Source organism: Tripterygium wilfordii, chromosome 22 (assembly GCF_013401445.1).
Source record: "Tripterygium wilfordii isolate XIE 37 chromosome 22, ASM1340144v1, whole genome shotgun sequence".
NCBI classification, from domain to species: domain Eukaryota; kingdom Viridiplantae; phylum Streptophyta; class Magnoliopsida; order Celastrales; family Celastraceae; genus Tripterygium; species Tripterygium wilfordii.
The window spans coordinates 11,576,026-11,603,939 of NC_052253.1; the positions used below are offsets into that span (position 1 = coordinate 11,576,026).

Genomic DNA, 27,914 nt, shown 5'->3' on the forward strand with positions numbered 1-27,914 from the left:
ATATATATATATGCCTGATAAAAAAAAAAAATATATATATATATATATATATATATATCATACATACAACTACTTTTATAAATTTACATATGATTGTATTGAATACTCATCTAATTATCTCAAACCCATTCAGTATATACAAAGTACAAACAAAAGAAAGAAATAAATAGAGATGCCATCAATCTTTCTCATGGTTTAGAACAACCACAAGGATAAAATTTTGCTGAGTCAACAAAATGCTTAAACCCATTCAGTAATCACATGTTCCCTTGTTGGTTTATTGGGGGCCTGATACATTGGTACATTGGGGGCCCAATGCTGAGGACATGATACATTGGGTGCTGTACACATGGTTGGAGAAAGGGTTGGGCTGTAGCCCAGCCCAAATTTTTCTAAAAAAATTGTGTGTAAGGAAAAAAAATGGGAAATTTTATTTATACATCATAAAAATATTATTTTTACACCAGTTTCTCAACATGATAAGTTTACACCAAAAAATTATAAGTCTACACATAAAATTACAGTGAAAAGACCAATTTACTCTTGATGTGTAAAATATTAGAAATACTATTGTTAAGTTTACGTGCCACGTGTCATACCCCCGCCTCTCCTCTTATGGAAATTTTCTTATATCCAGTTACATCCTCTAAGACTGGTTACTGGATCGAAAGTTTTAGACCTCTGTAATTTGATTTTGTATGAGATTGGCTAAGCCTCCATCGTCTCTCGATGGCCGATAGATTTTGCAATTCATCTCTTGATCACTTTCGGCTGTTAATCGGAGAAGGATGGACGAGCCAGGGACTAGCTTTCTGATTCGGTGAATAGCGTTGATTAACCAGAGGTTAAGAAGCGTAGATTTGGGATCGAGAGCAACGATATCAAGGATTTGACGAAGAAGGATTGTCCATCACACGATCGATGCACTTGGATTTGTTACTATGTTTGTCATCAGAGTTGGTTGCACATATCAATTGAACTTATGGACTAACAAAAGGAGCAGGGGAGAAGCACGAAAAAGGTAGAAGAAAAGGAGAAGGAAGAATGTTAAAACAAATTTGTGAAAAAGTGGATAAAAAAGTATTTTTACTATGTTGAGGTATCCATGGTAAGATCATTGGATTGGATGAATGGTTGTGATCATCTAAGTTTCTCTTAAATAAAATATGTAAAAATTATTTATTTTAAAATTTTAGTTTAAGGATTAATATGCCATTTTATACAAAGATATTTATGTAAACTATACAAAATTAAAAAATGGTATAAAGATAGTGTTTTTGTACTGTGTAAATAAAATTTCTCAAAAAAAAAATATTTAGAAGTGTCTCATTGGCATGATTGCTATGTTACATTTACTTATAAGAAAATTTTTGAATTTTATATGACCAAACCATATTTTAAAAAAATGATTCCCAGACACAACAATATTTTTTTCCCCCAAAATCTGTTTGATAGAAATGAAAATTCTTTAAATTGACAAACAAAACTGAAAAAATGACATTTTTTTGGGGGTTTTGACCTTTAAGCGCACAAGATTAGAGTTTGAACATAAAAAAGACATCAAATATAAAGTTACTAACTCTGTAAGTATCGTCACATATTAGGATGAATGTTCATCGATAATATCGTTTAAATGAGATATAATAATATAAATACTTAAATAGCTCTAAAAAAATTCAGAGCGGCGGTCCAAAACCCAGTCTAATTTCGATGATTTATTAGGACAGAGATTGTGCAAGTCGTACTATGGCAAAACATTGCGGAGTTAGTGGAGGCCTGTGTGCTGCGTTGGGGTGGCATGGGAAGAGTTAGGCCATCAAGGCTAGTTCAATGTTTGGGCTACTAAGCCCAACAGGTTGGAGTAATGAAGCGACCAGATTTCGATATCCCAGGCCCACGATGGGCTATATATACTATCCGCCTGTTTGTAAAGAGCATGTTGACTCCAGTAGTTGAGTTATTTAAATCATATTTTCTTACAATTTTTTTTTATTTGCTATTGCTACGATGCCGACAATAAATCCTAACCATTTTAGCTGTATAGATTATTTGCACATTAACTTACTATATTTAATGAAGACAATAATGATAGGCGTGACAAAAAAAATGGGTTTCGAGTCGATTCCATGACTAATAACTTCACTTGTTTACGAAATATTTATATGTCCGAATCCTAATTCGAATTAAATTTTGAATGTACTTAAATGATCAAACTCAAATTGATTTAATTTCGGATAATAAGCTAACGTGGTGCACATACACCACTGAATATATCTCCCATCTTGTGCCTTGGCCTCTGTGCCGGCCAACGAAGAAGATTTTTTTTTCCTAAGTTGGTTTTGTATCAGAACGACCATCCAGGTTGACTGGTAAGTAAAACCCGATTTTGAGTCGAAGACAAAAAATTACGCGTCAACATTTTTCTGTAAGAAAGCCTAACCCAAAAAATTTGTAGAGATTTTTTTTCGTTTTGAAAGGTAGGCGAGTAAGTCTATATAACTAATATAAGTTAATCAAATAGTATATATACACACATGTATATATAATTATATATGTGGTCATTTGGTCTTACTTGTGATCCATCTTTTGGTTTGCTTCTGTTTTTCCACTCAGAGAGAGAGAGAGAGATGGGTGGTGTGGTTGAAGCAGATGAGGGAGATCAGAAGGTTGCTCGACAAGCTGATCCTCAAAAGGAACTTGATGCCGGAGCTCTTTTTGTTCTCAAATCCAAAGGTACGTAATATATATATGTATGTATATTCCACAACTATAGTTATTATACTGCCATCCTTGTTGTCTCTATACACTCTTTGTTCTTGATTTCATCACCGCCGCCGCCGCCGCCACCACCACCACCATCGATCCCCAACGCATCGATCTCTGTAATTAAGCTCAATTATTACAATATTCCAATCATTCTTATTGGAGATGACAAATAATATCTCTTTGACGATTCTCCGAAATTATGATTTTGTATACGTGTGGCCTTGGAAGTTGGTGTAAGCAAATGGATTAGTGCACACCCAAATTTTCGGAAAGTTGGGTTGTCATCCACCTGTCTCTGTTTCTTTGTCTCTACTCTCTTTGTCATCCTACCCCTCCCAATCCCTTGTTTCACACACACACACACATATATTTTTATATTAATTTAAAAAAAAAAAAACTCTTAGTAGCATAGAAAGTTTGACCCAACGGTAGGGTGGTAACATCATAGGGGTCATGCTGACCGCTTGACCCGTATTATCGATTTAAGGGACTTGAGGCTCTATAATCTATCCATCTATTTATCTATACAATGTAAAAAGTGAAAGTTTAGAGAGTATTCTCATGGATATGCATAATCATTTTCAAGTTACTATAAATTGACATGTGACATTTTTTTATTTTTAATTCTAATAGGATTTGAAGAGTAGGATAGTATATATTCATAATGATTTCAATAAATGATATACACCAAATGAAACTTACTTAATTGAAAACGTTTCGTGAAAACTCATGTTCTAAAAAAATTGAGAAAAAAATAAGATAATTAATTTGGTACATCTAATATAATATAATTTTATGTATATATTAATATGGATGGGCACATGAATTTAATCCCTTATATCTTCATTTTGCCTTTAAATAGATGGATATTCATTGCATAAATTTGTCTTTAACATCTAAAAAAGGCTATTTATATTCTCTTATTACTACTCAAATAGTGCTCTAATAACTATTTGAATATGTAATTACATCAAATTCTCATCAAATAGATAATTTTTTAAAACAAAAAACTATTTGAAGTGGTAAAGAAAAATCTTTTGTGGGGTGTACATTAAGACGGAAAAAATATACTATATAATTACATATGTTATTTCACTTCTGAGGGAACATTATTATTTATTAAATACACGTTAATTATTAACTAATATACATAATACATCACATGTATGACGATATTATGGTGTCGGTATAAATCAAAATTCTGTTATGGTCTTCTCTGGACCGATAATAGATATCGGGGCTTTTGTAAGATTTAATGATCAAATTGAGTGTCACACTGTCACCTCATCCCTGTGTTGTTTTTTAAAACAATGTCACGCCATTCTCTCTTTACATATGTTTTTTTGGCTTTGTTAAAAAAATGCCTTGGCATCATATATACGAGAATCATATGAGAATTTTAGATTCTAAAATTTAAGGAAAATTATAAATCTTGAATTCAAATCCAATTCCCCTTCTTCCGAAGCTTGTCTTTTAAAAAAACAATCTCCCTTAATTTAACATTAATTTGAGACATGGCGGAGAAAGAAGATTGATGGTTTAATTTCAAAACCAAATGTTATTGACGCAGGTTCGTGGGTGCACTGTGGTTACCACTTGACTACTTCAATAGTTGCACCGCCTCTGCTCAGTCTTCCATACGCCTTCACCTTTCTTGGGTGGGAGGTAGGGATCGTATGTCTAATTGTTGGAGCTCTCGTCACTTTCTATTCCTACAATTTGTTATCGATGGTCCTTGAACACCATGATCAGATGGGTAATCGCCAATTGCGCTTCAGAGACATGGCTCATCAAATTTTGGGTACGTAAATTTTTCTATATCTAGACAATGATGTACCTAAGTCTTCGGAAGCCCTGGCCAAACCCTAAAAAAGAGGCATTCTTTAAAAAATTAAATGTCCTATGTTACTTAATTGGGTTTAGAACTACCATAACACTAGTATTTCATTTCAAAAATTTGGGATCCTGGGCGGCGGCACATGTCGCCCAACCCAAAGGATGCCCTTGCATTCAGAAGCCAAGGAAGGACTATATCATTCAAAAGAACATGTCATTCTATGCATAAAAGTCCTTTTACAATGTCCACACTCAATAATTACAGACAAAATCAACATTGTTACCACACAATTTCATAATTTTTTGAATAGTTTGAACGTCTGTGATGGCCATTACAGTGACTTCTACTGTAGGAGCTCTCATCACTTCTAACATTGTATATAACCCATGTGGCAGGACCAAGATGGGGACGGTATTATGTGGGTCCGATCCAGTTTATGGTTTGCTACGGTGCTGTTGTGGCTTGCACTCTTCTTGGAGGGCAGTGCATGAAGGTTATTTTCGTTACATTTTACAGGCCAAACCCATCATAATTTTTTTGCCACAAAACCAAGCAAACTGACATAACTCTTGTGAGCGCAGGCAATTTACTTGCTGTCAAGCCCAAATGGGAGTATGAAGCTTTATCAATTTGTGATAATATTTGGTGGTCTGATGCTTGTTCTAGCTCAAATCCCTTCTTTTCACTCACTGAGGCACATCAACTTGATCTCACTGGTTCTCTGCCTTGCATATAGTGCTTGTGCCACTGCTGCTTCCATTTACATCGGTAATAATTTAACAGCTAGCCATGTAGAATTAGAATCAGCAACTCAGCACTACATAATATAACTATATCCCCCTATAATGCATGGATTTATTTTTCTCAGGAAGTTCAAACAAGGGACCAAAGAAGGACTATTCCATCAATGGCAACACTGAAAATCGTGTTTTCGGGGTCTTTAACGCCATTGCCATCATTGCCACAACATTTGGCAATGGTATCATCCCAGAAATTCAGGTTAATTTCAACTTAGCTATGTACTAAGTAATGATAGGAATTCCAGCAGTTGATATCCCAGTTATCCCAGATGTTGAGTTGTATGCACAAGGTTTCGTGTGCATCATGTGGGACATGTGGAGCCCACGAATTAACATAGATCATATGCTTCTAACTCAACAGTTAGGATAAATGAGATACCAATTGTTGAGATCTTTATCATTTTCGATATACTAAGGCTTAGTTTGGCAAATTTCATGCAAATTAGTTTGTTGACAGGCAACACTAGCACCACCTGTGAAGGGCAAGATGTTCAAGGGACTTAGTGTGTGCTATGCAGTGGTGACAGTAACATTCTTCAGTGTTGCAATATCTGGCTACTGGGCTTTTGGCAACCAAGCTGAGGGGCTAGTCCTCAGCAACTTCTCTGTTGATGGGAAGCCTTTGGTGCCAAAATGGTTTATCTTGATGACCAATATCTTCACAATTCTTCAACTCTCCGCCGTCGGTGTGGTAAGAAGAATATCACTCCATTCAGCAACTTTTACTTATATGTCATTTGGTAGGGTTATGTCAATCCGAAGTGGGATAAAGTCTTAACACTCTCTCTACTTACATTTTCGAAAAACGTTACATATATATATATGGCAACAAATAAGATTATGTTTTTGGTGCCAGGTTTACTTGCAGCCTACGAATGAAGTGCTTGAGAGAACATTTGCAGACCCAACACATGAGGAATTCTCTGCCCGCAATGTCATCCCCAGAGTGATTTCAAGGTCACTGTCTGTGATTGCAGCGACGACAATGGCTGCGATGCTTCCATTCTTTGGCGATATCAATTCGCTTATCGGGGCGTTTGGATTCATACCTCTGGACTTCATCTTGCCTGTGGTGTTCTTCAGCTTAACATTTAAGCCAACAAGGAAGAGCCCTGTTTTTTGGTTAAATATCAGTATTGCTGGGTTTTTCTCAATCTTGGGTGTTATTGCTTCAGTTGCATCAGTTAGGCAGATAGTTCTTGATGCCAAAACTTACAGATTATTTGCTGATGTATGATAAACTACATCAGAAAACTACAAAAATTAAAATTGGTGCAAGTATTATATATTCATATATTGACTATTAAGAGCTAGGTCATATATTGAGGTCCTTAAGAGCTTCTTTCGGAGATATATGATACATCAAGGAGGACCCAGGAATTAAAATCACTGGAGCACAAAGGTGATACGGGGGCAGCGTCCTCATAATTTTTTTTTGGGTTCTTTATATAATATATTTATGCCTATCGCAATTTCACAAGACGCAGATTGTTCTGTCCAAATAGGCCGAACTACAATGAGCTACTGAGCTTAGGGCTCTATTGACTGTTGGGGCTTGTTTGTTGACATAGGAGAGGGAGAATGGTATTATCGTATTGCGAGAAATTGAGGGACTTGGTAGGTGGGCTTGACAAATGACAAGGTAAAGGTAGGGCCTAGGATTTATGAGGATTGGATTGTGTCAAAGTTAATTAGTGGGTTGCGTTGGAATTAGTGGATTGAGAATCTTAGGATCAATTTGTCCTAAATTTATAGTGTAATTAGTGTAATTTTTTAATTTGACTGGGGCCGTGCCCCCAGTGTTATAGCACTACGTCCGCCTCTGTGTCCAAGTTTAATTCTCAATAATAATATTTTTTCCAACCCATACAACGAACATTCTATATAAAAAAAAAAGAATTTTACAATCATATCTTATAAATAAATTCTTAAGTTCTTGTAAAAGTTATTAGTAAAAAATCAACTTGAGAGCTACTTTTGGAGACTTATATTAGTCAAATTTTATGATCTAAAAAGTTAATTTTTAAAATTTTTTTACGTAGTAATACCGATAAAAATCGGCCGGTTTAACTAGTATCTGACTGATATAGGTTAACTTAGTATTTTTTAAATTGAAACTTGTCGATGAGGGGTCTTGTACCCGATTGAACCGATACGTGGTATCTAAAACATTGATTGTGATGCGAAATTATGGGTCATTGGCTTATCGAGACTGAAAACAATTATTTACACACGTCAGACATATGGTAAAGCATATGAGAACCACTTAATATTTTTCTCCATCAATAAGAACAATCTATTGTAATTGTCCAAAAAAAAAAAAAAAAAAAAAGAAAAAGAAACACAATGCACGGTTCATTGTCCCGTAATACTTGAGTTCTATGTAAGGTTTTCAATGACCACAATGAATAATTTCAATTCAGCTCAAACCAATGCCAGGCCACTAGCACATGCTCCATTTTTTTTAAAAAAAAAAAAAAACACATTACAAAAAAGCAATATATATTGCTGGCTGTGGGGTTCGAACCCACGCGCACTTATGTGCATCAGATCTTAAGTCTGACCCCTTAAACCACTCGGGCAAACCAGCTTCTTGAAGGATCGTCCACATTTAAATTTATATATTGTTTAATAGCTTCCGTGGAAGCATCTAGAACTGTCTCGGACTCTCCTTTTCTTCCCTTCGTTCTCAAACTGCCGTATCTGTATAACAACTCACTCTCCTTTCCCGTGAAGTTTGATTTCTCAGTCGCTTTGACATCTTTGTGATCACTCCAATCCTCGCTTATTCAACAGAGAGAATGGCGGAGCACTTAGCGTCGATATTCGGGACGGAGAAGGACAGAGTGAACTGTCCTTTCTACTTCAAGATCGGCGCATGCAGGCACGGTGACCGATGCTCTCGTCTTCACACCAAGCCCAGCGTCAGCCCCACTCTCCTTCTTTCCAACATGTATCAGCGCCCTGACATGATCACACCAGGTGTCGATGCTCAGGGCAACCCGATCGACCCTCGCAAGATCCAAGACCACTTCGAGGTTCCTTTTCTCTCTTTTCTTTCTTAGGTTAACGATTTCTATTTAATTATTATGTTCTGGCTGATGGATGTTGTACAATCGTAATCTCCAAAGTTGAAATAGTTGTTCATGGCATACTTCGGTTATGCTTTTGGTGAATTTGAATTGAAGCTTACGTCTACTGTTCTGAGATCTAGAGCTGAGGCCTGCTTTCTAATGTATGTGTTTTGGTATTTTTTGTTTTACTTTATGAAGTGATTGTATCTTTGTTAATTCTCTATAGCTATGTACAGTGTTGTGGTAATTTTGTGGTCTTAAAAAGTTTTTGATTGAAATTGTAGGATTTCTATGAGGATTTGTTTGAGGAACTGAGCAATTATGGTGAAATTGAGAGTTTGAATGTCTGCGACAACCTTGCCGACCACATGGTAAATCTTTTTTTTGTTTTAAGAGAAAATTTTGTTATACTATGGCTATTTCGTTTGGTCTCTTGTTTTAATTTATGTACTGGTGGCTTTCTGCAGGTAGGAAATGTGTATGTGCAGTTTAGAGAGGAAGAACATGCTGCTAATGCTATCCGAAATCTATCTGGGAGATTTTACGCTGGTTAGCCTAATTGTTTCTTTTCTTCTTATAGCGCCATAATTTAGGAATCTAACTTAAAAGATGGGTTGTAGACTTGTAGGTATTATCAAATCTCACTTAGCTTCTTGCCCTTATTTGTTTTCTGAACAAATTTGTCACAGGTCGTCCCATCATTGTTGATTTTTCTCCTGTGACGGACTTTCGTGAAGCAACTTGTAGGCAATATGAGGAGAATGCGTGCAACCGTGGTGGTTACTGCAATTTCATGCACCTTAAAAGGATCAGCAGGTAAAAGGGCCTTTCAATAGCCAGTTTTTGAATCACATTTAATTGAATGTTTTTATCAGATTTTGTTTCTCTTGTTTCTTTGTTAGGGATTTGAGGCGACAGTTATTTGGGAGGTATCATCGAAGGGGTAGCCGCAGCCGAAGCCGAAGTCCTTATAGACATCGTAGCTATGAAGACCACTCTCACGAGCGCAGTAGAAAGTATGATGACAAGCATCACTACTCTGAAAGTAGGAGGCGGCACAGGAGCACAAGCCCTAGTCATAGGAGAGGGCGAAGCAGAAGCCCAGGGAGGCGGAACCACAGCCCAGTCAGGGAAGGTAGTGAGGAGCGACGTGCCAAAATTGAAATGTGGAACAGGGAAAGAGAAGACCGAGAGGGTGCTGATAAGATCAAGCACGATAATGGAAATAATAAAGCTGAAGGTCGAGACGATGTGTACATGCAAAATGGTAATCAGTACCATGGATATCAGCAGCAGCCACCACCACAACAGGAAGGATATGGACATTAAAGCCATATAGTTTACCTGGTTCGTATTCTAACTCTTGTATGATTTCTAAATTCTATGTCATAGTTTGCTACTAAAAGGGATAAACAAGTCTTTTTTCCCAACAAAAGCCCACCAAATAAATAAATATAGCGCTTACTGTCCATTTCCACTGTGCAGGTGGTGTGCAGGTTCACAATTCTGTGATATGGAATGTGAAATGTTTTCTCTTTTGCATTGATCAACTTAATTCATAGAGTTTTTTGCATGATTGATTGTGTCTTAAGCTTGTAAGCATCGGGTCTCCAGTTTCATCCGTTAAACTCACCCCAGATTTCTTTAGGAATTATAACCTTTTCTAAAATCTCTCTTAGAGGAAATCTATTCTGGTCTTGGTACAACCAATGTTACTGCTAAAAAGTTTCTTCCTCCTGTTTATGCACCTGGCTAATTTTTTTTGAAAGTCCTTCCTTCATTTGAAGATATAATAACATATTTTCTGGCTCAATTTTCTGTACTTGTCTGACTCCTATATGTGATCTGATTTAAACTGCAGAAATTTGTACAAAAATGTTTAAAGATCCCCCGTTGCAGTCGTGTTTTCTGGTTTACATTTAGAATCTTGTTCCAGTTCTGTCACTATTTACTAAGTTTTCTACTGCATATCTCGCCAGTGTTTTGGTTGTGAGGAAAGATTTTGACCAAATTTACTTTCACTCGTAAACCTATAGGGGAGGACCTTTTACTCATGTTACTAGCAAGAGCTGATATTTGTAGATTCTTTTCTGGGGTTTTCACAGGATTCGTTAATTATTCACTGTTCTTGTAGTTAGTTTGATTTGGAGGAAGTACAGAGTAATCTTTTGACAGCTGTTAAAGTCTTTAGAAGTCTGTGCCTTCTGTCTGTAGTTGTACTTTCTAATAAAGCCCTTCCCTGAGTTGATCCAACAGATTTAATTCATTACATGTGAGCAAGGTATCTATTTGATTGTTTTGCTTTGTATCTGTGTGTCTGTGTGTGGAGGGACTCTGAGCACCGCATATCCTGGCTAGTGAATGATCAACTTTTCCATGGTTCTGTTTCGATATTGTCTTCCATAAACTCCCTCATCTTTGTTGCTCAATAAAAAATTAATCTTACCTTTCAAGTCTTGCAGGTTCTGGTGACCCTGCTTATAAGGACTGAGCCTATTTTAATCACAGCGTACCATGAAAATTGTGTACAGGTTATTGGTTGCTTTTCAGAGGATTGGTTTACAAGACCATTCAGACTATATTGAGGAATAACCAAGATAATTACTCGAGATCTTATTTGGTTCAACCATGTAAGTCAGCTATTAACTACTGTTTGGAATTATTGCTGGTTATCTTCTGTTTTGCCAGACAATCTCTTTTTACTTGTTTCCTTTTTTGAAACTTGTTGGACTACCAATTATTTTAACTTGGATGGCTTTGTTGTACGAATTTGGGCAATGAATTGTTGCTATAAATATTGTGTTCGGCTTTTGATCGTGTATGCTTGTCTTTACTTGCTTCTTGTATTGGTTTGCATATTGCTCACATGTTTCGTCAGTACATGGGATGTTGGTATAGAATAATGCTCATCGGAGATTTTTTTCCCAAACATTGCAAGTATTCTAAGCCTGGGGATTGTGTCCACCTCGTTGAGATTACTTATTGCTTCAAATGAAATGAAGTGTAGGCAACTAAAAAGCAGTGTTTTGAAAACCGGTCGGACCGGCCGGTCGGACCGGTGACCGCCCACTTGTCCGGTCCGGTTGAGGTGTCAGAACCGATGATTGGTGAACCGGGATATTTCCGGTTGAACCGGTCAGAACCGGACCGGTTTTGACCGGTTCGGTCATTTATTAATGTTAATAAAATATTTTTGAAATTTTGTTATTTGTAGGGTTTGAACTCATGACCTTTTGTTCATTAAAAAAGGTTTTAACCACTAGGCTATGAGATTTTCTTTATTTAAAATGGTACTTTATTTGAATATATTGTATTTTTATGAAGTTTTCTTACATATTATATGCATATAATATAAATATATATATAAATAATTCATTACATTAAAACCGGTTTGAACCCCGGTTGAACCTTTGAACCGTGAACCGAAGACTTTTCCGGTTTGATGACCGGTCCGGTTTTAAGAACCTTGCTAAAAAGTGAAGCAATGCCAAATGATTTTCCTAGCTATCTACACCTCTTCTAGCTTTTAGACCCGCCATTAATTAACTTTCCTTCGGAGTAAGTCGATCTGATTATGGTTGTGTTTCTCTGTAGACTGAAAATTCTTCTGATGTGATTCGATTTTGATAGCGGCATTACCCTGAACTTTTGTTGAACATTAGTCCATTTTACCTGAATTAGTAGTGGTTGCACGTCACAAGATGGACTAAATTAGCGAGGCAGAGTGAACCCGGAGGGTATTCAAGAGAAGCCCATGATGTTTATAGAAGGCATCGTACAATTCTACGACGACCTTTGCTTGTAACTGGTAATGATGTTGGATACGCCTCCCGGTCATTACACTTGGTTGGTCTCCAACCCTCAGACTAACCCATCCAAAGGGTAGTAGTTTAGCATCTATTACCTACCAGGACGGTAGGCGAGAAGCAGAATTTCTCCTAGTATAGCTCTTTCCTCTTTGATCCTACCAGCGTGCCGTGAACTGGCATTGGAAACTGATTTTTTTATCCTAGCCTCTTTCCAAGAAAGGCAGGGGTCTATAACCTTTGAATCAAAGGATAAAAAGAGTTCTACGAATATGAGCTCGTCTACAAAAACCATTGACCAAATAATGCATACAAAGATCCAGTGAAAAGAGTCGAATCTTGAATAATAATAGTAAATCGAATTGATTATTTTACTTAAAAACACAATTAGTTGTGGAATTGGTTTTCCATGTCTCGTAAGTCGGTAATGTAGAGCAAAATTATGCTCCATGACCAAGATGCAAGCATTCACCATACGTTCCAAAATACTAGAATCGAATAAAGACAAGGACAAAGAAGACGCTACAAGACACAAAGTGATCCGAAGATGTGCATATTTTAAGCATGGAAAAAGACAAGTGCCAAAATATTCTAATGCACAAAGCAACAAATTTTCAATAGCTCTAAAGCAAGTATGCAGCGCCCTACCCAGTAGGTTCAGCTCTAACTCCATAAAAGTGCAACTCCAGTTGCCTCCAACCCCAGTATAATCAAACACAGACAAGGGCCAATAAGCACAGAATTTACGATACTTTGACAAACTAATGACAAAAACAAAATACCAATCAAGTTTGCAGCACCACAGTACATGAATTAAAGTTGCCAGCTACCCGACCACAAAACCCCACTCACTTTTAGTTGATACACCGCCTACCAAACCAAAAAACAAGGCTCTCGAACAAAATTTAATCACGGGAACTCTAGGTGCCTCCATGTTTGGCTTTTTTGTGAGACTGCAGTCCCACTTCCTTATTAAATGATCTGCACCAAAAAAAACAAAAAACAGGTCAATTAAAACTACCACGACTCGATTCTTTTTCATTGAAGTTACCGTGAGTAGTAAATGCTGCAACATACTTGCCACAGGATCCGCATGAGAATTCACCACCAGATTTTGGTGTCTGCGCCTTAGAGTTGGCTCCATTTGCAGGTGTTTTACCAGCCTGCTTTGAAGGGTGAGGAGTTGCAGAGTGCGCTCCCTTCTTACCATCTTTAACAAAATAATAATAATAACAAGCTCAAAGATAGTCTAACAAATCGTGCATGTACAACACATGCTCACAATGAATCATTGTTAAAAACAATTTGCAGCAAACAAGGTTAAACAAATTATTTCATTTCTCATTTCAAATAATTGAACTACATAATGCAACCTTAAAAATCGCATGCACGCATAAAAATTAAGGATCAAATAAGCTCCTCATATTACACTAAATGCAACAAATTTAGAAAATAACTGAGAAGACGTAAAAACAATTCACATTTTCCCCAATGGATTCCTAATGACTGAATTCTTATCTCTAAATTAAACAAGGATTTTTCTTCCTCGTTTTCTCAAGGAACGTCATCACAGTGCAATTGGATTAAATGTTTTTGACAGAGTTTTAAGTTTTAACAAACATCTTGTCATCATTATAAAGGCAAAGCTAAAATAAAGAACGAAGTCAGTTCAAAACTGATGGAGATAAGATTAATAAAATAAAGGAAATGAAGCAACAAAAACAAGGGCAAAAAAAGAAGGGTTGAGATGAAAAATAAAATTTAATTCAAAGAAGCCAACATAAAAAGGAGCAGAAATTGTAGATTCTGCAACATCAAAGACTGTTTAAAATGGAAAATATACAGAAGATACATGATCACACAATTTTTTTCTGAATTTATGCACGAAATCATTTTATCAAATCAACAAAAATATACTATATCCATCAACAAACACTCTAATATGTCCCATCTGAATCAATCAACGGCGTATGCAAATAAACAAAAAACAAAATGGGGCAGTAAATAAATAAAAAAATCAAGGTTGTTTCTATAAGGTGAGTCAATAATAAAAAATTATGAATCCTTTAGCACGATGAAGTCTCTAAATCCCCTGATCCAAGTCATGGTTCTTTCAAAATATAATCATGCTGCAATCATATAGAAGGATCCAGTAGATCCTCGAAGGAAAAATATTTGAATAACATACCTGTCTTCTGAGGGATAGCAGACTTTGCCTTCTTAGATACTGGAGTCTTCAAAGCAGAATCATTAGGCCTTTTCTTAACCTCAGCCTTAAGCATGAATGAGAACCATAAGCGTCATAAAGAACTAATTAGTGAAGATCATTACAAAATAGTAATCAAGGTTATACCTTCTTAGGTGTTTCTTCTTCATCAGAATCATCATCATTGCCCTCAGACATCATAAGATCACTCTGCCCAGTAAAAAAAACACGTACATCAAAGTCAATTTCATCTGAAGAAAGAAAAAAAAAACATGAAACAGCATCTAGCAGTCGATAAAGCAAGAGGAACAAGATTAACAGGCATCCAGTGAAAAAGGAACAAAATTTATCCTGACAACATCAAATACACTCTTAAGAAAATCTTTGAGTTGCTTTAACAGGAAAGGAATATTTTAGAGTGAGTACCAAGATACTGAATACTGATGTGAGGAACTAAGCAGGCTCGAAAAGAAGTCTGGAACAGTCTCCGTTAAGTTAAAGAAAAGGAGATACCTCGCTTTCATCATCTTCATCAGAATCATCTTCGGAATCTTCATCAGAATCGTCTTCAGAATCTTCAGCAGAATCACCTTCCTCAGGCTTACTTGGCTCTATAACTTTAACCTGTTTTGTAGAAGACTCGGGCTTGGCTGCTTGGGACTTGGCTGCAGCATTATCACCCTTTGGCACAGCTTTTACTGAAAAAAAAGACATTAGGAATCAAAAACATGGGATCATTAAATATAGAATACATCAATTCGTATTCACAAAAACGAATACCATTCTCGGTTTTGGTCAGCGGAATCTCTTCCTCGTCAGAAAATTCCGAACCTGTACAAGTTAAAGCACTTGAGCAAACCACAAGAAACCATATTTCAAATAAAAACTCATTGAATGCAACTGAACTGACCAGGATAGTCATCACCCGTGGAATTCAGAAGACGATAGGTGGTCAAGGAAGCACAGAAAGGGATTAAATAAGTTACGCAAGATGTTTACATCAGAGTTGAAAACACCAAATTTTCCATACAAAAAGATTGCAAGGCACATAACTGAAATACCATGTTTCAGTAAAAGTGAGAAAATAAAAGAAATAAATAAATAAGTAAAGTAAATTACAGAACACTTCTTCCACCCAGGGCAGCAAATCTCAAGGAAAAGACAAGTGTTCATACTTGGGCATATGGCTCCAGTTAGTATTTCCCAGAAAGTAAGACTGACTAAGAAAGCTTCTATCGTTAATTCACATTCAGGAAATAAAGAATAAGCTAAACTAAATGGAAAATTTACAGAGCTTTGGCTTCCAAGTTATTAAGACAAAAATTATAACTTGAACGCGTAAATAGGTGTCACCTCCCCATCAACCACATAGGAATATTCACAGTACAAAGAGTTATAAACACGAAACAAAAGACCAAAAGAACAAATATGAAGGATATTCTTCGGGTATAGGAACTTGGTAACCACAGAAATAGACGCTTCCACCTTTCCAGTTGTGAGAAAGTTCAAATTCTTTCTCAAAAACTAAATCAAATGATACTTGGGGGAAATTCTCAGAAGAAAGAGTTCCAATAACAAGCTTCTGATCACCACACTTAACAAACAACGGCACAGCTTCCTTTCCTTTATCTTTCTTCGACTCGCCAAGAGCTGCCTGGATAACAAAAGCATAGAATGGAGCCAGCATTATAGTCAATATAAAATATAATGCGCAAATAGAAAACAAACTGAAACCAGCTGAAGGGCATCTAACCTGAGAAACATGTATCATAGCATCTTCCGTGGGTGTTACTTTCAGAGGCACCCCAGCCTTGACTTCAACCCCTGGTAGTCAGTCAAGTGCAGAAAAACTTTAATTGATAATTATTCTACAACTCACAAAACAAGACATGGAAAAGAAATAACATAAAAATAACACAAGTACAATATCTAATCAGATTGACACTTTAGAATCTAAACATCCATTTAAAGAAAACAAACTGTTCATGAAGAAATATTATTAAGATGTTGCAAGTGCAAAATATGAACAAGAAATACCAGATATAAATTATCACAGAGAAAGACTATAGAAAAACTACTATACCAGCAAATGTCATCGGCGTAGATAAATCAACTGGCCTTGAAAACGACCAAAAAAAAAAACTCAAATACAATGTTTATAAATAAACCGCTATCTTCATAACCACAAAAACCGCTATATGCTCAAACAAATATAAGGAGATTTGGTCGTAACAACTATAACAGTAAGATCTTCAACGCGAACATCCTAATCTCTCAATCACCAAACAAGTACAAACACATCCCATCACTTGCAAGATACTTACAAAACTAGGGGAAATAGCAACAGAAAACAGAAGTTAAGCAACAAAGACCAAAGGAGAATTGACAAGCATAGATGGTCAAAACCAAAGAAACGAGATACAAAGAAGCAGACAAGGCAAACTTACCCCAAAACTCCATTGAAGAGGCCATAGTGATCTAGTAACCTAGGGTTTTGGGTTTTTGGGAAGGACAAGGGTTTCCGACGGAGAGAATTGAGGATTCAAGAGGCAGAGGAGAGTGGGTTTGAAGACGATTATAAGGAGTTGCCGCCAGGTCTTTCCATTTGTTAACTAGGGTTTTGACTTTTGAAAGCCCGACTGGGAAGGGCACGAACAATTGTTTTAGTCCTATAATCAGATTAATGAATATGGGCTCTCGTTTTTGGACGTTGATGGAACTTTTTAGTTTCTACGTGTCCAATCCCTTTATGCACAAGACTAGTGGGCCGGAGTTTTGGCCTCATTTATCCCAAGAATCTTGCAATTTTTTTTTTGTCCCCGAAATAAATATGTAATTTTTCTGGCGAAATATGTTGCATTAATATTTTCAAACATTCTTGTATGGTGATAGCCAAATGAACCGCGTCAGACCAGGCATATTCCTAGTTATATTTTTTTAACACACTATATAAGTTTAAATTCAGGTCGTTAAGTTGGTGTACAAAGAAATTTTTCACTTTAATGACAAAATTAATTAAATCAAAACTCAACACGTGATCACGAATATTCTAGTTAGATTCTATTGTATGATTGTAACTTGTATGTATCTCTGTTAGTCGCAATTGGTAAGTGTTGCCCGTCCACGAGGAGTCCATGAATGTTAACCTAATCTTATGATTAGTCAAAAAAATCTGTCCATTGATGAACAGAAAATAAAATAAGTAAATTTAAACTCATCAAAAAATATTTAATACCAGAAAATATTTGCTCGGGCCTAATCTAGTGAAAATGGGCTGGTTTTTTGGGTCATGTCTAATTGGACCCATCACGTTGAAGTATTAAATCAATTGTCTAGAGCAGGGACATTTTAACTCTATCTTAAGTGTCGGTTGTTTGAGTCACACATGGTTGTGTACACATCCGCACGACTTTATGAGGCTTCGTTCTTAATCTACGACGATACAAAGCAATTGCTTAAGAAAATATTGATGCCACCCAAGCCAATTAGAGCTCAGAAGCCCATGAACTTCAGCCACGGGAAACCACTTTTGGTTGCCTTCTCAGCTTCCTTCGAACAACACGACGTCGTCGTTGTCACTCCACCGTCCACGCTTTATTACTTCTTTTGGCAGCAGATGAAGAAGTTCCTAGATCCCAACTCCATGAGTTTTTCCTCTCTATCCAAACCTGTCCCACCAAAAACAGACCCCGTCAATCACTGCCGTACACGTGTATCACTAAGAAGCTAAGAAAGATATTGACGGTTATGATATAATCACAAATTCAACTCACTTTCTAAACTAAATTGGGAGTAGTGGAGACCGAAAGCGGAAGGATCGGTGGAAGGAAGGATAGGGCGGCGACCTTCCTTTGAGTACTGCCGCAGTGCAGCAGCCACCAGATCACATACGGTGGATTCCGGCGACATCAACACCTGTACAGGTCCAACGCTCCCTTGTATTGTCACTTTTAGTAGCAGCTTAGTCGGTCGCAGTGGCTTCGCATCCGGCGAGAATCCGGAGACAGTCTTACCGGATAATAAGTCCGGTAGTGTCTTTGGCCTTCGAATCTGAGAAGACGTAGACATTGTGGTCACCGGTATCCTCCCGTGAAACGACGAGGGCTCCTCAATAAATTTCCCCTTCGATCTGTTCTTCTCCGGTTCCTGTCCTTTCCGGTTCGTACTCTTTGATGTCGGCATAGTATATTATTGAAGAAATAAAGGTATTGCGTTTGTACGCGAAATCCTCCAACCTACTTCTTGATGTATGTGTGGATTTCCGATTACCTCAAACGCCGATAACGGAAGAATCGGGGTCGAGGGAAACCGAGAGATGGAGAAGAGCTTGGGCTCTCAGGTTCCCGGCAACAGGCAGCTCTCATAACCAGAATGGTATAACCGTGAATAAAAAAAATCCAGTGGCGAAGATTGTGCAAAGAACAATGATTCAGCAGCAAAGGCGGCGGACGGAGGAAATAAGTGAAACCCTCTGATGTATTTATATAGGGAAGGGGATAAGAGTACGTGTTACCGGTTATAGTCGGTTTTGGAGATGGAAGTGAAATTGGTTTGGGGGAAATAATAGTCCGCAAGGCGGACGTATGTCGACTGGCAATTGCCCGTCGATCTTGAAGTGTGTGGGGGTCTTGTTTTAGCTGCTGGTTTAACGGCTTCTGCTCACGGTGCGGTTGTGACTTGTGATTAGAAGCTAACACGTGGAGCGATGATGTGGTGAGATTTCTCCTCATTTTGCGTGGCACCACGAGGACACGTGGTTTGTAGCATTAGTTCACTTATCTTTTGTTAACGTAAAACCTATTCAACTGTTCACTGTATAACTAACTGGTTAACCCCAGACTACATGAGAAATCCTACTATACCAGTGGAGACATGAGCTAAGGCTTAGTGTGAGAGAATAATGCGACATTCACATACACTGAACTGAGTAAAGATTCATCTCGCAAATTGCAATAATGAAAACATTCATGCCCGTTATCAAGGGAAAACCGTAAATCAACAAAAAACCAAGTGAGTATGCGACTGGATTTGTCACCCAGAACGGCACATTTGGCCAGTTTAACGACCCAGGCATTCGCATGCCTGCTACCAATTATAGATGCAAACCAAGAGTCTACCCCCACCTAGAAGCTGTCTTGCGTTGACAGTACATAACCATGTTCAGATGCATTCGCCCTTTCAATTTCATGGATACCGACCTCAAAGCCCTAAAACTTCAAAATTCTTAATTCTTGGAGCACATTCCTACCAGAGATTTTAAGCCAAGTTACAGCAAAGGTTATTAGAAATATTTTCTTCCATATGGATTTAAGACCCACATTTAATCGACAAGACCGAAACAAAAGGAAAACTTTTATCAAAAGATTAAAAACAATGACCATGAAATTATGTCAACTGAATTTGTATAACCTGCATTTTCCTGCAGCACATTTTGTCGTACAGAACTGCAGCTTGAAGCTTGAAACCAGAGCCGGTATACAAGTTTGATGGCACAGACTTGTACTTCCACGCAGACATGGCATTAGAAACACTTCCAAACTCTTATACTTTTTGGTAAGTGAAACACTTCCAAACTGAAGTTCCAACAATTTCTTACTTTCACAGATTATATAGAACCAACCTTGCAAATGTATTGTACATGTCCAAAGAATTGGCACAAGTAATTCAATATTGCCCTGAAAAAATGGATATTACCTTGAACACCTGAAGATTCTATTTTACTTCAGAGAAAGCCTGCAGAGGTTCGCATACAATTGCATGTTGAGGAGGTTCCATACCATACAGCGGCAAGTGCAAAGATAATATGCTGTCCAAATGTGTCTTGGGTGCTGCATGCTGCAAAGTAGAATTACGCGTTCTTGAAACTTTTGGAAAACTTTTATGGCTCACCAAAGCTGAAGGATGTAACAGGTGACGAGACAGGGAACGTAATGGGGATATTGCCTCCGATGAGTGTTTTCTAGCTTGAGACTTCACATTAGCTGGCCTTTTAGCTCTCAAGCCCCCTTTTACGCCAAGCTCTCGAGGAAAACTAACAAAATCAAACGTCTTCAAGGTGCCATTGAAATCCTCAACATGTGACAAATAGATAGGCCTCGGTGGACATTTATGTTTCTTCCACAATAACATTGGTTTACGCAGCATAGAAGGAACCTGAAAGAAAGTAGAAAAAGAACAAGTACCAAAATCAAAAGCGATGCTGTCTCTTGCACACTTACCAAAAGGAAGGATATGGTGGGGTGAGGGTAACTAGTATGAGCCATTTCCAACAATTTGTAGAAAAAATTTGGTTGCAAAATCTCTACAAGCTAGAACAGAAAAGGCAAGAGCAAACTAATTAATTTCCTATCCAAATACAAAACATAAATGAACTTGCGTAATTTGATCTGAGTGGAGGACTCTGTCCCTAATTCTGTAATACTTTCTCTTCCGGTCCAAAAAATCAGCACCCATCAGTTAAAATGTCAACCAGTTAAAATCTAACCAAAATACAGGCTACAGAACCCATTAATCTACAAAAGTAAACCTTAAATGGCCCATAAATCCACTTATATTCACCCACAATGCAGATACTCAAATCTTCGTACATCAAAATCGTCATAGTATGATAGCTACATTGAGAAAGAGAATTATAACATCAATATTTATCTGAGACCTAAAAAGCAAAATCTCCAATTTCAATATAGATTTCATCTACATCGTAGAGAACATAAGCAAATGATAAATCCTATGTGAACCTTCTGTTTTAGGAAAATTCCTGGACCTTAAACGATTTAAAAGAAGTAATCAGCCGTCAAGAAAAGAAGACAAAATTATACTTACTGATGAGACAAAGCTACGAGAAGCAAATGAAAGAGATGATGCAGAAAAAGGTGAGTCCCCAGGTTTGTTTCCTTTCTGCTCTTTTTTCTCTGGCTCCTGATCGGTGGTCACTGACCCAAAATTTGATGGTTCACCAAAATCCTCCTCCTCCTCTTCCTCTTCCTCGTCTTCATCTTGAGGATAAGATTTCTCATCCTCTTTGGCTGATGCAGAAATATCATCTTTGGTTGATGCAGAAATATCTTCTTTCGTCGATGAGGAAATATCTTCTTCCTCAGGATAATCCATTTCTGCTGCCTCCTCTTCCTCTTGCATCTTCAACTCTTCATCCATGTCCTCAATGGCTTCTTCTAAACACAATTCAGCCTCAATAAGTTCAAGTTCCTTTTCATAAAGCTTAATTTTCATCTCACTATCTTTCTTCTTTTCCTCAGTCCATTTGTCTAACTTATCAAATACTGGCTTGCATGTGTTTTCAATTGCCATAACAAGTCGCTTCCACTTACTTTCCTTCTTCTCAGTGGTATCGCGTCCATAGAACTCATCAAAACCAAGGGGAAGCAACTCTACCCTCTCTGGATCTGGCTCCTCTCCGTCTTTCAAAGGAGGCTGCCAAAATAAACGGATTCCATGTTTCTCATCATCAACATAGTTGATTATCCTTCCAGTTGGAGTGTGCAGAATAAGGGGATCTTCTGTATATACAAGCTTTGATGGATCTTCAGGGTCAGCTTCTGGTTCCTTGTTGATAAGGACAAATTCGGGTTCCTCTTCTGATAGAATAAAAACAAAAAATGTGATGCTGTAAAGACAAATCAGAAAATCTAAAAAATAGCAGAAAAAACAAGTGAGAAAGAAAATCAGCATCAAAACATTAAAAGAGAAATCCAACTTCCAATTATTCATTCATTTTGGTCTCAAGGGAGGAAGAGAGGCAGAAATGTGAACATTAGACAACTAGAAAGGAAGACTTCATAACAACAGCATAAGACAGGTAAAGGGGCATGGTGAGAGCCAATCCACAAAACTGATCATTCAAAAGACTGAAAAAGCATTCTCATATAAATTTCCCTTCTTATTGAACCACTCAATTTGCATAAACATATAGTTAGTGTAAAAACCGAGAATCTAAAAATGAGGATTTCTTATTCATTTCATGGGAGAGGTGTTAATATCCTGAATGAGCAATTTCTTATTATTTTAGAAGAAATATGTGACTAAACCTTCAGCTCTCATAGCTTTAAGTGTTTTTCCTTTATCCTGAATACTAATCATTTATCCAGCTTCCAAGCTGATGGAGGGGAAAGTGGGGTGTGTATTTTTTAGATTAGTATTCCATTCCCATGATGTACACATCATTTTCATTGCGTACATACCAGCAATAACTGGGACAGGGGGAGAGTAAGACATACCATTCTTGTGAGCAAAAAAATAATTTCACGAGTGAAAGCTCTTTAAGTGGTGCTGTAAAAATTAATAGCAGGGTTAAGATGAGGAAAAAAGCCACAAATATTTATAAATACACCAAGGTGTTCTAGCCAGGTTTGGATTGTTCTTTCATCTTGGAAATGGGGCAGGTCCCAAAAGTGGAATTGGAGTTCAGAAGGCAACAACAAAGTCAAGGAAGTCAAAATGTGTTTTTTATCATGAGATTGTTAAATAACATTCACTGTTCACAAGACTCATGATGCATCTCGCACCATGTAAAGAAAAAAAAAAGTTAAGAGAATCATAATTTAAGGTCTAGATGGGAAAGGGGGTCCCGTGGCCTCATGGATAGGCACATCTATCAATGCTTTCTAGCAGCAAAAGTAGTCCATAGCAATCACAGAGAAAGAAAACCATACCTTTAGACCACCAATACTCGAGCTCGGCAGGCATGGGTAATCTTAGCGGAGCTTTATAGAAAGAATTTAACCACAATTCTCTTTCCTGATCAACGTCATGCACATATGTTTTCCAATAATCAGGGACCTGCAAAACAGAGATTTTGGTTTCTTCTTCCCTTTGCTAATATAGAAACAAATAAAAAAAAGGAAGCTTTGACTGACTTCATAAAATTGGTTAATGAAGCCTGGTGCCATCCACACGTCATCTTCTTCGTAGAAATAAGGGTGTTGAGGATCACTATACGGACCCCTTTGTTCTCTGACCACTGTTCAGCAGTGCAACAAAGTCATGAAAGAAGACAGGACTTGTGCTTAAATAGGCAGCATGGATTCATAAATGCTCTACATTGCTTATGCAACATAATATCTAACATAAAATAAGTTGTCAATGGGTGAGAAGCCGACCTAGAAAAGACAGATTCAAGCCCAAAGCAAAACGGCCACATTCAAATTAATAAACTACACTCCAATATCAAAATTCAAGGAATATCTGAATGTCTGTTTAGAGTTCCGCCAAAAAAAAAAAAAAACCAATATCACCATCCCAAATTGCAATTTCTGCTGTTTCATGATTGATAAAAAATGCAGATCCCTGGGTTAGGCTAAATGATCACCGGCCCTAGGATTCATGCGCCTCATAAAGTGTCGACCACTCAACCCATAAATGAATCCTATCCATATCCCTTGAGGCTATTCTAAGGATTTATCTCACGATTTCCGGTAGCATGTGGGAAAAAAGATAATTGGACATGCCTAGGAGTGATGCAGGTGCTCTAACCGAAGGCAAATTGCTCGTTAACTATAAGGAGAAGAAGAAAGTAACCATCAAACAGACATTCACAAGGCACAACTTTTTGGTGTCTCAATGATGCATAAGTTTGCAACTTAATATTATTTGTAGTACAAAAGCATCATTTGATAGAGTTAAAAGGCATACTTCCATCTGGCTTGTTAACAAACATCCGAGCCTTTGCAGCAGCTACTTCTGCTATACCTGCATGGAGCTGTAAGACCCTTTCATTGGCAAAATATATATGGAATTCATAGAGATTCTTCCAATAAAAAAAAAACTTAATCAGCGAAAGCAAATTTTTCAGATACCGTAGAAGTTTCCTCGTCGCAGCCATAATCATCATCCTCTTCCAAAAGCTCCCCAAAGTAGAACCTACCCTGCATGCATTGAGAAAACCAAGACTTTCCGTGTGAGATACTAAGCTCAATGACAATTTCAACAGTAGATATGTAAGACAGAAAGAAGTTCAATGAATAACAACTGCTGGTTGTATGCCTAAATAAAATACCCATAGGTCGATATTACCAACAGAATATGATATCTAATAGTACCATTAGATGCAAATTAGATCAATTTGAGTTTTCAAATGATTAAATCTCATTAAATTGTTTCTGTTAAGATTAGTTACTTATTGGGTTAGGAGTTAGGACATTTTACATCATTTATACATTTTCTACCACTCCCCCTAACGTTTGGGTTGGACAATCTGACGGCTCAACACATGCAAAATAAACGAGACCCAACACTAGGAGCTCTCAGAAAGGCCCACACTTGGGGCAACAATAAATGGGGTTTGAATTGCAGTAGCCAATGTTTGAACTCAAGACCTCCCGCTCCGATACCATGTTAAGATTAGTTATTTTTCCATTCAACCCAATAAGTTAACTTGTAGGGTTAGGACTTTTCACATCATTTATACATATTCTGACAATTTCTAAATCATGTGTACATATAACTAAGATAACCAAAATAACAAACAGAAAAAGGGATGTCATGAACTATAGAGATCAAAGTAAAGCCTCATGTCCATAAAAGTTAAAATAGACAATGCATGTTCAGCAATATAACGTACGACCTCAAATTGAGTGGCATAATTTCACACTCACATATATGGAACGCTCGTTGACTTCATAAATACCACATCCATGCATTCTGCCTTGCTTCCACTGGCCAGCATATCGGTACCGACCCTTTTCCCTGACATAGAAACAAAATCCTCAATGATTCTGTAAGAAGATATCTTCAAGACTAAAGCACATTACATGATTGCTTGCAGGCTACAAAGTGTGCATTGACAAGTTTAACACATCTATCTATGATAACCGTAGCGTATGAGTCAAAGTTACTATCTGAGCTACCAACCACTGGATGATTGACTGCTACTTAATCCCCCATCCTACCACACAATACCTACGCACCTTAGTATCTCAACAGTAATATCAACGAAAACTCAGAAATAATGATACTGATGGATAATAATGATAAACTGAAATGAATTGACGACAAAATCATTTTGTGGGTATGCATGGGTCTGTGAAGAGAGAGATAGAGGGAGGGAGAGAGAGAGAGAGAGGATAAGTGATACTCACGGTTTCCTCCCAAATTCTTTGATCCATGTATCTCTCTCATAAAACGGGATCTCATAGTTCCCTCCTGCAAGTTGAACACTATCTTCAATATCCATTTCCAGCCATTCTTTGTCTTCAGGGGGTAAGAAGTCTCTTGAGAAGACGTGCCCTTCAGCACGCATTTTTTTCTCAAGCCTATCATAGTGGGAATAAGCAACTCAGTAGCTAATTCTATACCAAAAATAACACAGATTCCAGCTGTTGAATTATAGTTCAGTCATGAGTAGTATAAATGAAAATCAAGAACATACTCGGAGCCTGGTAGGGGTTCCATTTCAGGAATATCAACTTCAACCACACCATGACCCTCCATGTCATTACGTAGCCATTCACCTTCATACCTATACAACGAAATTCACTTTTTTTAAAAAAAGCCATTGTAATGATGGTCGTGAAAGTAACAATAAAACCCCTTTGGCATTAATTGGTAACAAGGAATAAAGATTGCTTATATTGTAAGAATATACCCTCGATAAGCATATTGTAAAGGTGTTGTCGCTTTGATGATGATGATACCCTCAATAAGTAATAATCCAAGTTTAATTCGCTTTAGTTAATAACTCATATACAAACATTTCTGCATTTACAGGCACGTGATGCAACATATATAAGTTTTACGAAAAATAAATTCATGGATACATGTGAGGTACAATCTGCTATACAGCTTTTACACTTTATATGTGTATATAAACAGAGTCCTGTTGAGAGAAAGGTGGGTAGAGCAATAGAAAAGATATGGCAACCCTGACTTGTAACCCATTTCAACAAATTGGGGGAAGAAAAAGCAGTGGCAATTTCTGGGAACAGAATGGTGTTGAAAAAACTTTCCAGTTTCCACCATTTCTCCTTAGCTGAATTTATTGTTCCATCACTCTTAGCCTCAAGCAGACAAGCACAGATATACATTAAGGGTGAGACTGTGTTTAATCAGTGACTTATGTATTTGAGATGCTGTGTCATACTTTAGTATCATATTCTCCCTCACAATCCCATCCAAGACTGCATATTAAAGTAGCAAAGGGCACATGTAAATTGAAATGCGTTTATGAAGATCATAACAACTGCAACTCTTTTCTAACATTTGGACACACCAAGTCTTTGGCAATGTTCTTTTGAATTAGAGTTCAAATACCAGAAAGCTATGGAGGCCTAAAACAATTCAACAAAGTGAATAACACACAAACCTGACCAGACCGATTTCGTCAACATAGACTCCCTTGCCATGAGCCAAGTCATCCCAAACAGTGCCCTCGTACCTTAAATAAAAAAATGAAACACCAGAACGCTTAACCAATTGCCTCAAAAGAATCAATAACCAATCTGAATATCAATAACAAGAAAAAAAGTACTTACGAGCTTCCATCGGGAAAAATGTAGCTGACCCATTTGAGAAACTCCTCAATCCTATCCAACTCTTCGATGACTGCTTTGGGATTAGATATATCGTAATGGTTGTCGGGTATGACAGGATAAGGCTTCCTGTAGGGTACATAGAATGGCGCAATGGGAGGGTCTCTGCCTTCGCGAATCTCCTCATTAACCACCTCCCAGTCCTCCTCGTCTGCCCAAACCGGGTCCCACCCAGGCTTGGTCATGCCGACTGGAGCGTCCGCCCAGAGCTCCTTGAGATCCTCCTCCCGCCAATTCTCAGGGTCTTTAGGGAAGTTATATAGGTCCTCATAGTACTCGTATTCGCGGTCCTCTTCCTCTTCCCACTCCCGCACGCTGCTATCCAAGACTTCGGCGTATCGCCGGAAGTTGGCCTCGGGAGTGTTGTCCTCGGTGTCTTGAGGCCCCCGGCCCCGCCGGATATTGGAGAGAAGCGGGTCAGCTTGTTGTTGTTCCTGTTGTTGGGATTCTGTAGTGTAATCATAGTCGGAGTAAGATTCGTAATCGGAACCATAGTCAGAATCAGAATTAGAAGAAGAAGAAGAGGACCATTTCACGTCATCTTCGTCTACTTCGTTTTGGTCTTCTTGTTCTTGATTTGTGTCTTCTTGTTCTTCTTGCTGTTGCGAGTCAGCTGGATTATCTGAGTCCTCATTCGCCATTGTCTGAAGAAGTCGATAAATGAAGATAAGGTGCAGAGCAGCAGAGATAAGGAGAGCAAGAGACGAGTATAAGACTGCGGGAGCGATGATTACAAAGGCAATTCAAGAAAATATTGAGCAATCCACCAAGGGTTTTGTGGGCTTTTGTCTATTGTGGACTTTAGGTCTCTTCTCTATAAGTTAGGGTTTGGGTTTTGAACCATTATGGGCTGTGCCATGTGGACTGCGGCGGGCCTCCACAA

At 37.7% G+C, this 27,914-nt stretch overlaps 5 protein-coding genes and 1 non-coding gene across 8 annotated transcripts; 2 read left to right on the forward strand and 4 right to left on the reverse strand.

Annotated features, from left to right (window-relative positions):
• The first annotated feature begins 2,557 nt into the window (after positions 1 to 2,557).
• Positions 2,558 to 6,723, forward strand: LOC119990780 (GABA transporter 1). Its single transcript, XM_038836875.1, has 7 exons — positions 2,558 to 2,733; positions 4,337 to 4,567; positions 4,999 to 5,096; positions 5,185 to 5,371; positions 5,472 to 5,602; positions 5,861 to 6,094; positions 6,260 to 6,723. Exons 1-7 carry the CDS (start codon positions 2,628 to 2,630, stop codon positions 6,638 to 6,640), a joined length of 1,368 nt encoding a protein of 455 aa, XP_038692803.1. The 5' UTR covers positions 2,558 to 2,627; the 3' UTR covers positions 6,641 to 6,723.
• Positions 6,724 to 7,909: 1,186 nt separating this feature from the next.
• On the reverse strand, positions 7,910 to 7,993 carry TRNAL-UAA. The gene has a single exon. It is a non-coding gene; the product is annotated as a tRNA-Leu (tRNA).
• Positions 7,994 to 8,095: 102 nt separating this feature from the next.
• On the forward strand, positions 8,096 to 11,296 carry LOC119990939 (splicing factor U2af small subunit B-like). 2 transcript variants are annotated; one of them, XM_038837080.1, is made up of 6 exons: positions 8,096 to 8,441; positions 8,762 to 8,848; positions 8,945 to 9,026; positions 9,167 to 9,293; positions 9,380 to 9,824; positions 10,940 to 11,296. In XM_038837080.1, the coding sequence occupies exons 1-5, from the start codon at positions 8,205 to 8,207 to the stop codon at positions 9,804 to 9,806; spliced, it is 960 nt and encodes a 319-aa protein (XP_038693008.1). In that variant the 5' UTR covers positions 8,096 to 8,204; the 3' UTR covers positions 9,807 to 9,824; positions 10,940 to 11,296. The 2 variants fall into 2 exon arrangements, with proteins under 2 accessions (XP_038693008.1, XP_038693007.1); XM_038837079.1 differs by having other exon boundaries at positions 8,097 to 8,441; positions 11,009 to 11,296.
• A 1,514-nt stretch (positions 11,297 to 12,810) lies between these two features.
• LOC119990940 (histone deacetylase HDT1-like) lies at positions 12,811 to 17,125 on the reverse strand. Its single transcript, XM_038837081.1, has 10 exons — positions 16,937 to 17,125; positions 16,243 to 16,313; positions 15,929 to 16,143; positions 15,400 to 15,416; positions 15,270 to 15,320; positions 15,003 to 15,187; positions 14,637 to 14,699; positions 14,472 to 14,556; positions 13,361 to 13,493; positions 12,811 to 13,264 (listed from the first exon to the last, which is right to left on the reverse strand). The coding sequence occupies exons 1-10, from the start codon at positions 16,959 to 16,961 to the stop codon at positions 13,204 to 13,206; spliced, it is 906 nt and encodes a 301-aa protein (XP_038693009.1). The 5' UTR covers positions 16,962 to 17,125; the 3' UTR covers positions 12,811 to 13,203.
• A 547-nt stretch (positions 17,126 to 17,672) lies between these two features.
• Positions 17,673 to 19,274, reverse strand: LOC119991259 (uncharacterized protein At4g22758-like). The gene is made up of 2 exons (XM_038837562.1): positions 18,263 to 19,274; positions 17,673 to 18,157 (listed from the first exon to the last, which is right to left on the reverse strand). The coding sequence occupies exons 1-2, from the start codon at positions 18,669 to 18,671 to the stop codon at positions 18,087 to 18,089; spliced, it is 480 nt and encodes a 159-aa protein (XP_038693490.1). The 5' UTR covers positions 18,672 to 19,274; the 3' UTR covers positions 17,673 to 18,086.
• Positions 19,275 to 19,897: 623 nt separating this feature from the next.
• LOC119991258 (protein TIC 100) lies at positions 19,898 to 27,734 on the reverse strand. Of its 2 annotated transcripts, XM_038837561.1 has the most exons (12): positions 26,975 to 27,734; positions 26,806 to 26,877; positions 25,873 to 25,962; positions 25,583 to 25,756; positions 25,100 to 25,190; positions 24,302 to 24,370; positions 24,138 to 24,204; positions 23,363 to 23,466; positions 23,159 to 23,285; positions 21,312 to 22,084; positions 20,184 to 20,642; positions 19,898 to 19,954 (listed from the first exon to the last, which is right to left on the reverse strand). In XM_038837561.1, the coding sequence occupies exons 1-11, from the start codon at positions 27,670 to 27,672 to the stop codon at positions 20,202 to 20,204; spliced, it is 2,706 nt and encodes a 901-aa protein (XP_038693489.1). In that variant the 5' UTR covers positions 27,673 to 27,734; the 3' UTR covers positions 19,898 to 19,954; positions 20,184 to 20,201. The 2 variants fall into 2 exon arrangements, with proteins under 2 accessions (XP_038693489.1, XP_038693488.1); XM_038837560.1 differs by lacking the exon at positions 19,898 to 19,954 and having other exon boundaries at positions 20,006 to 20,642.
• Positions 27,735 to 27,914: the final 180 nt, after the last annotated feature.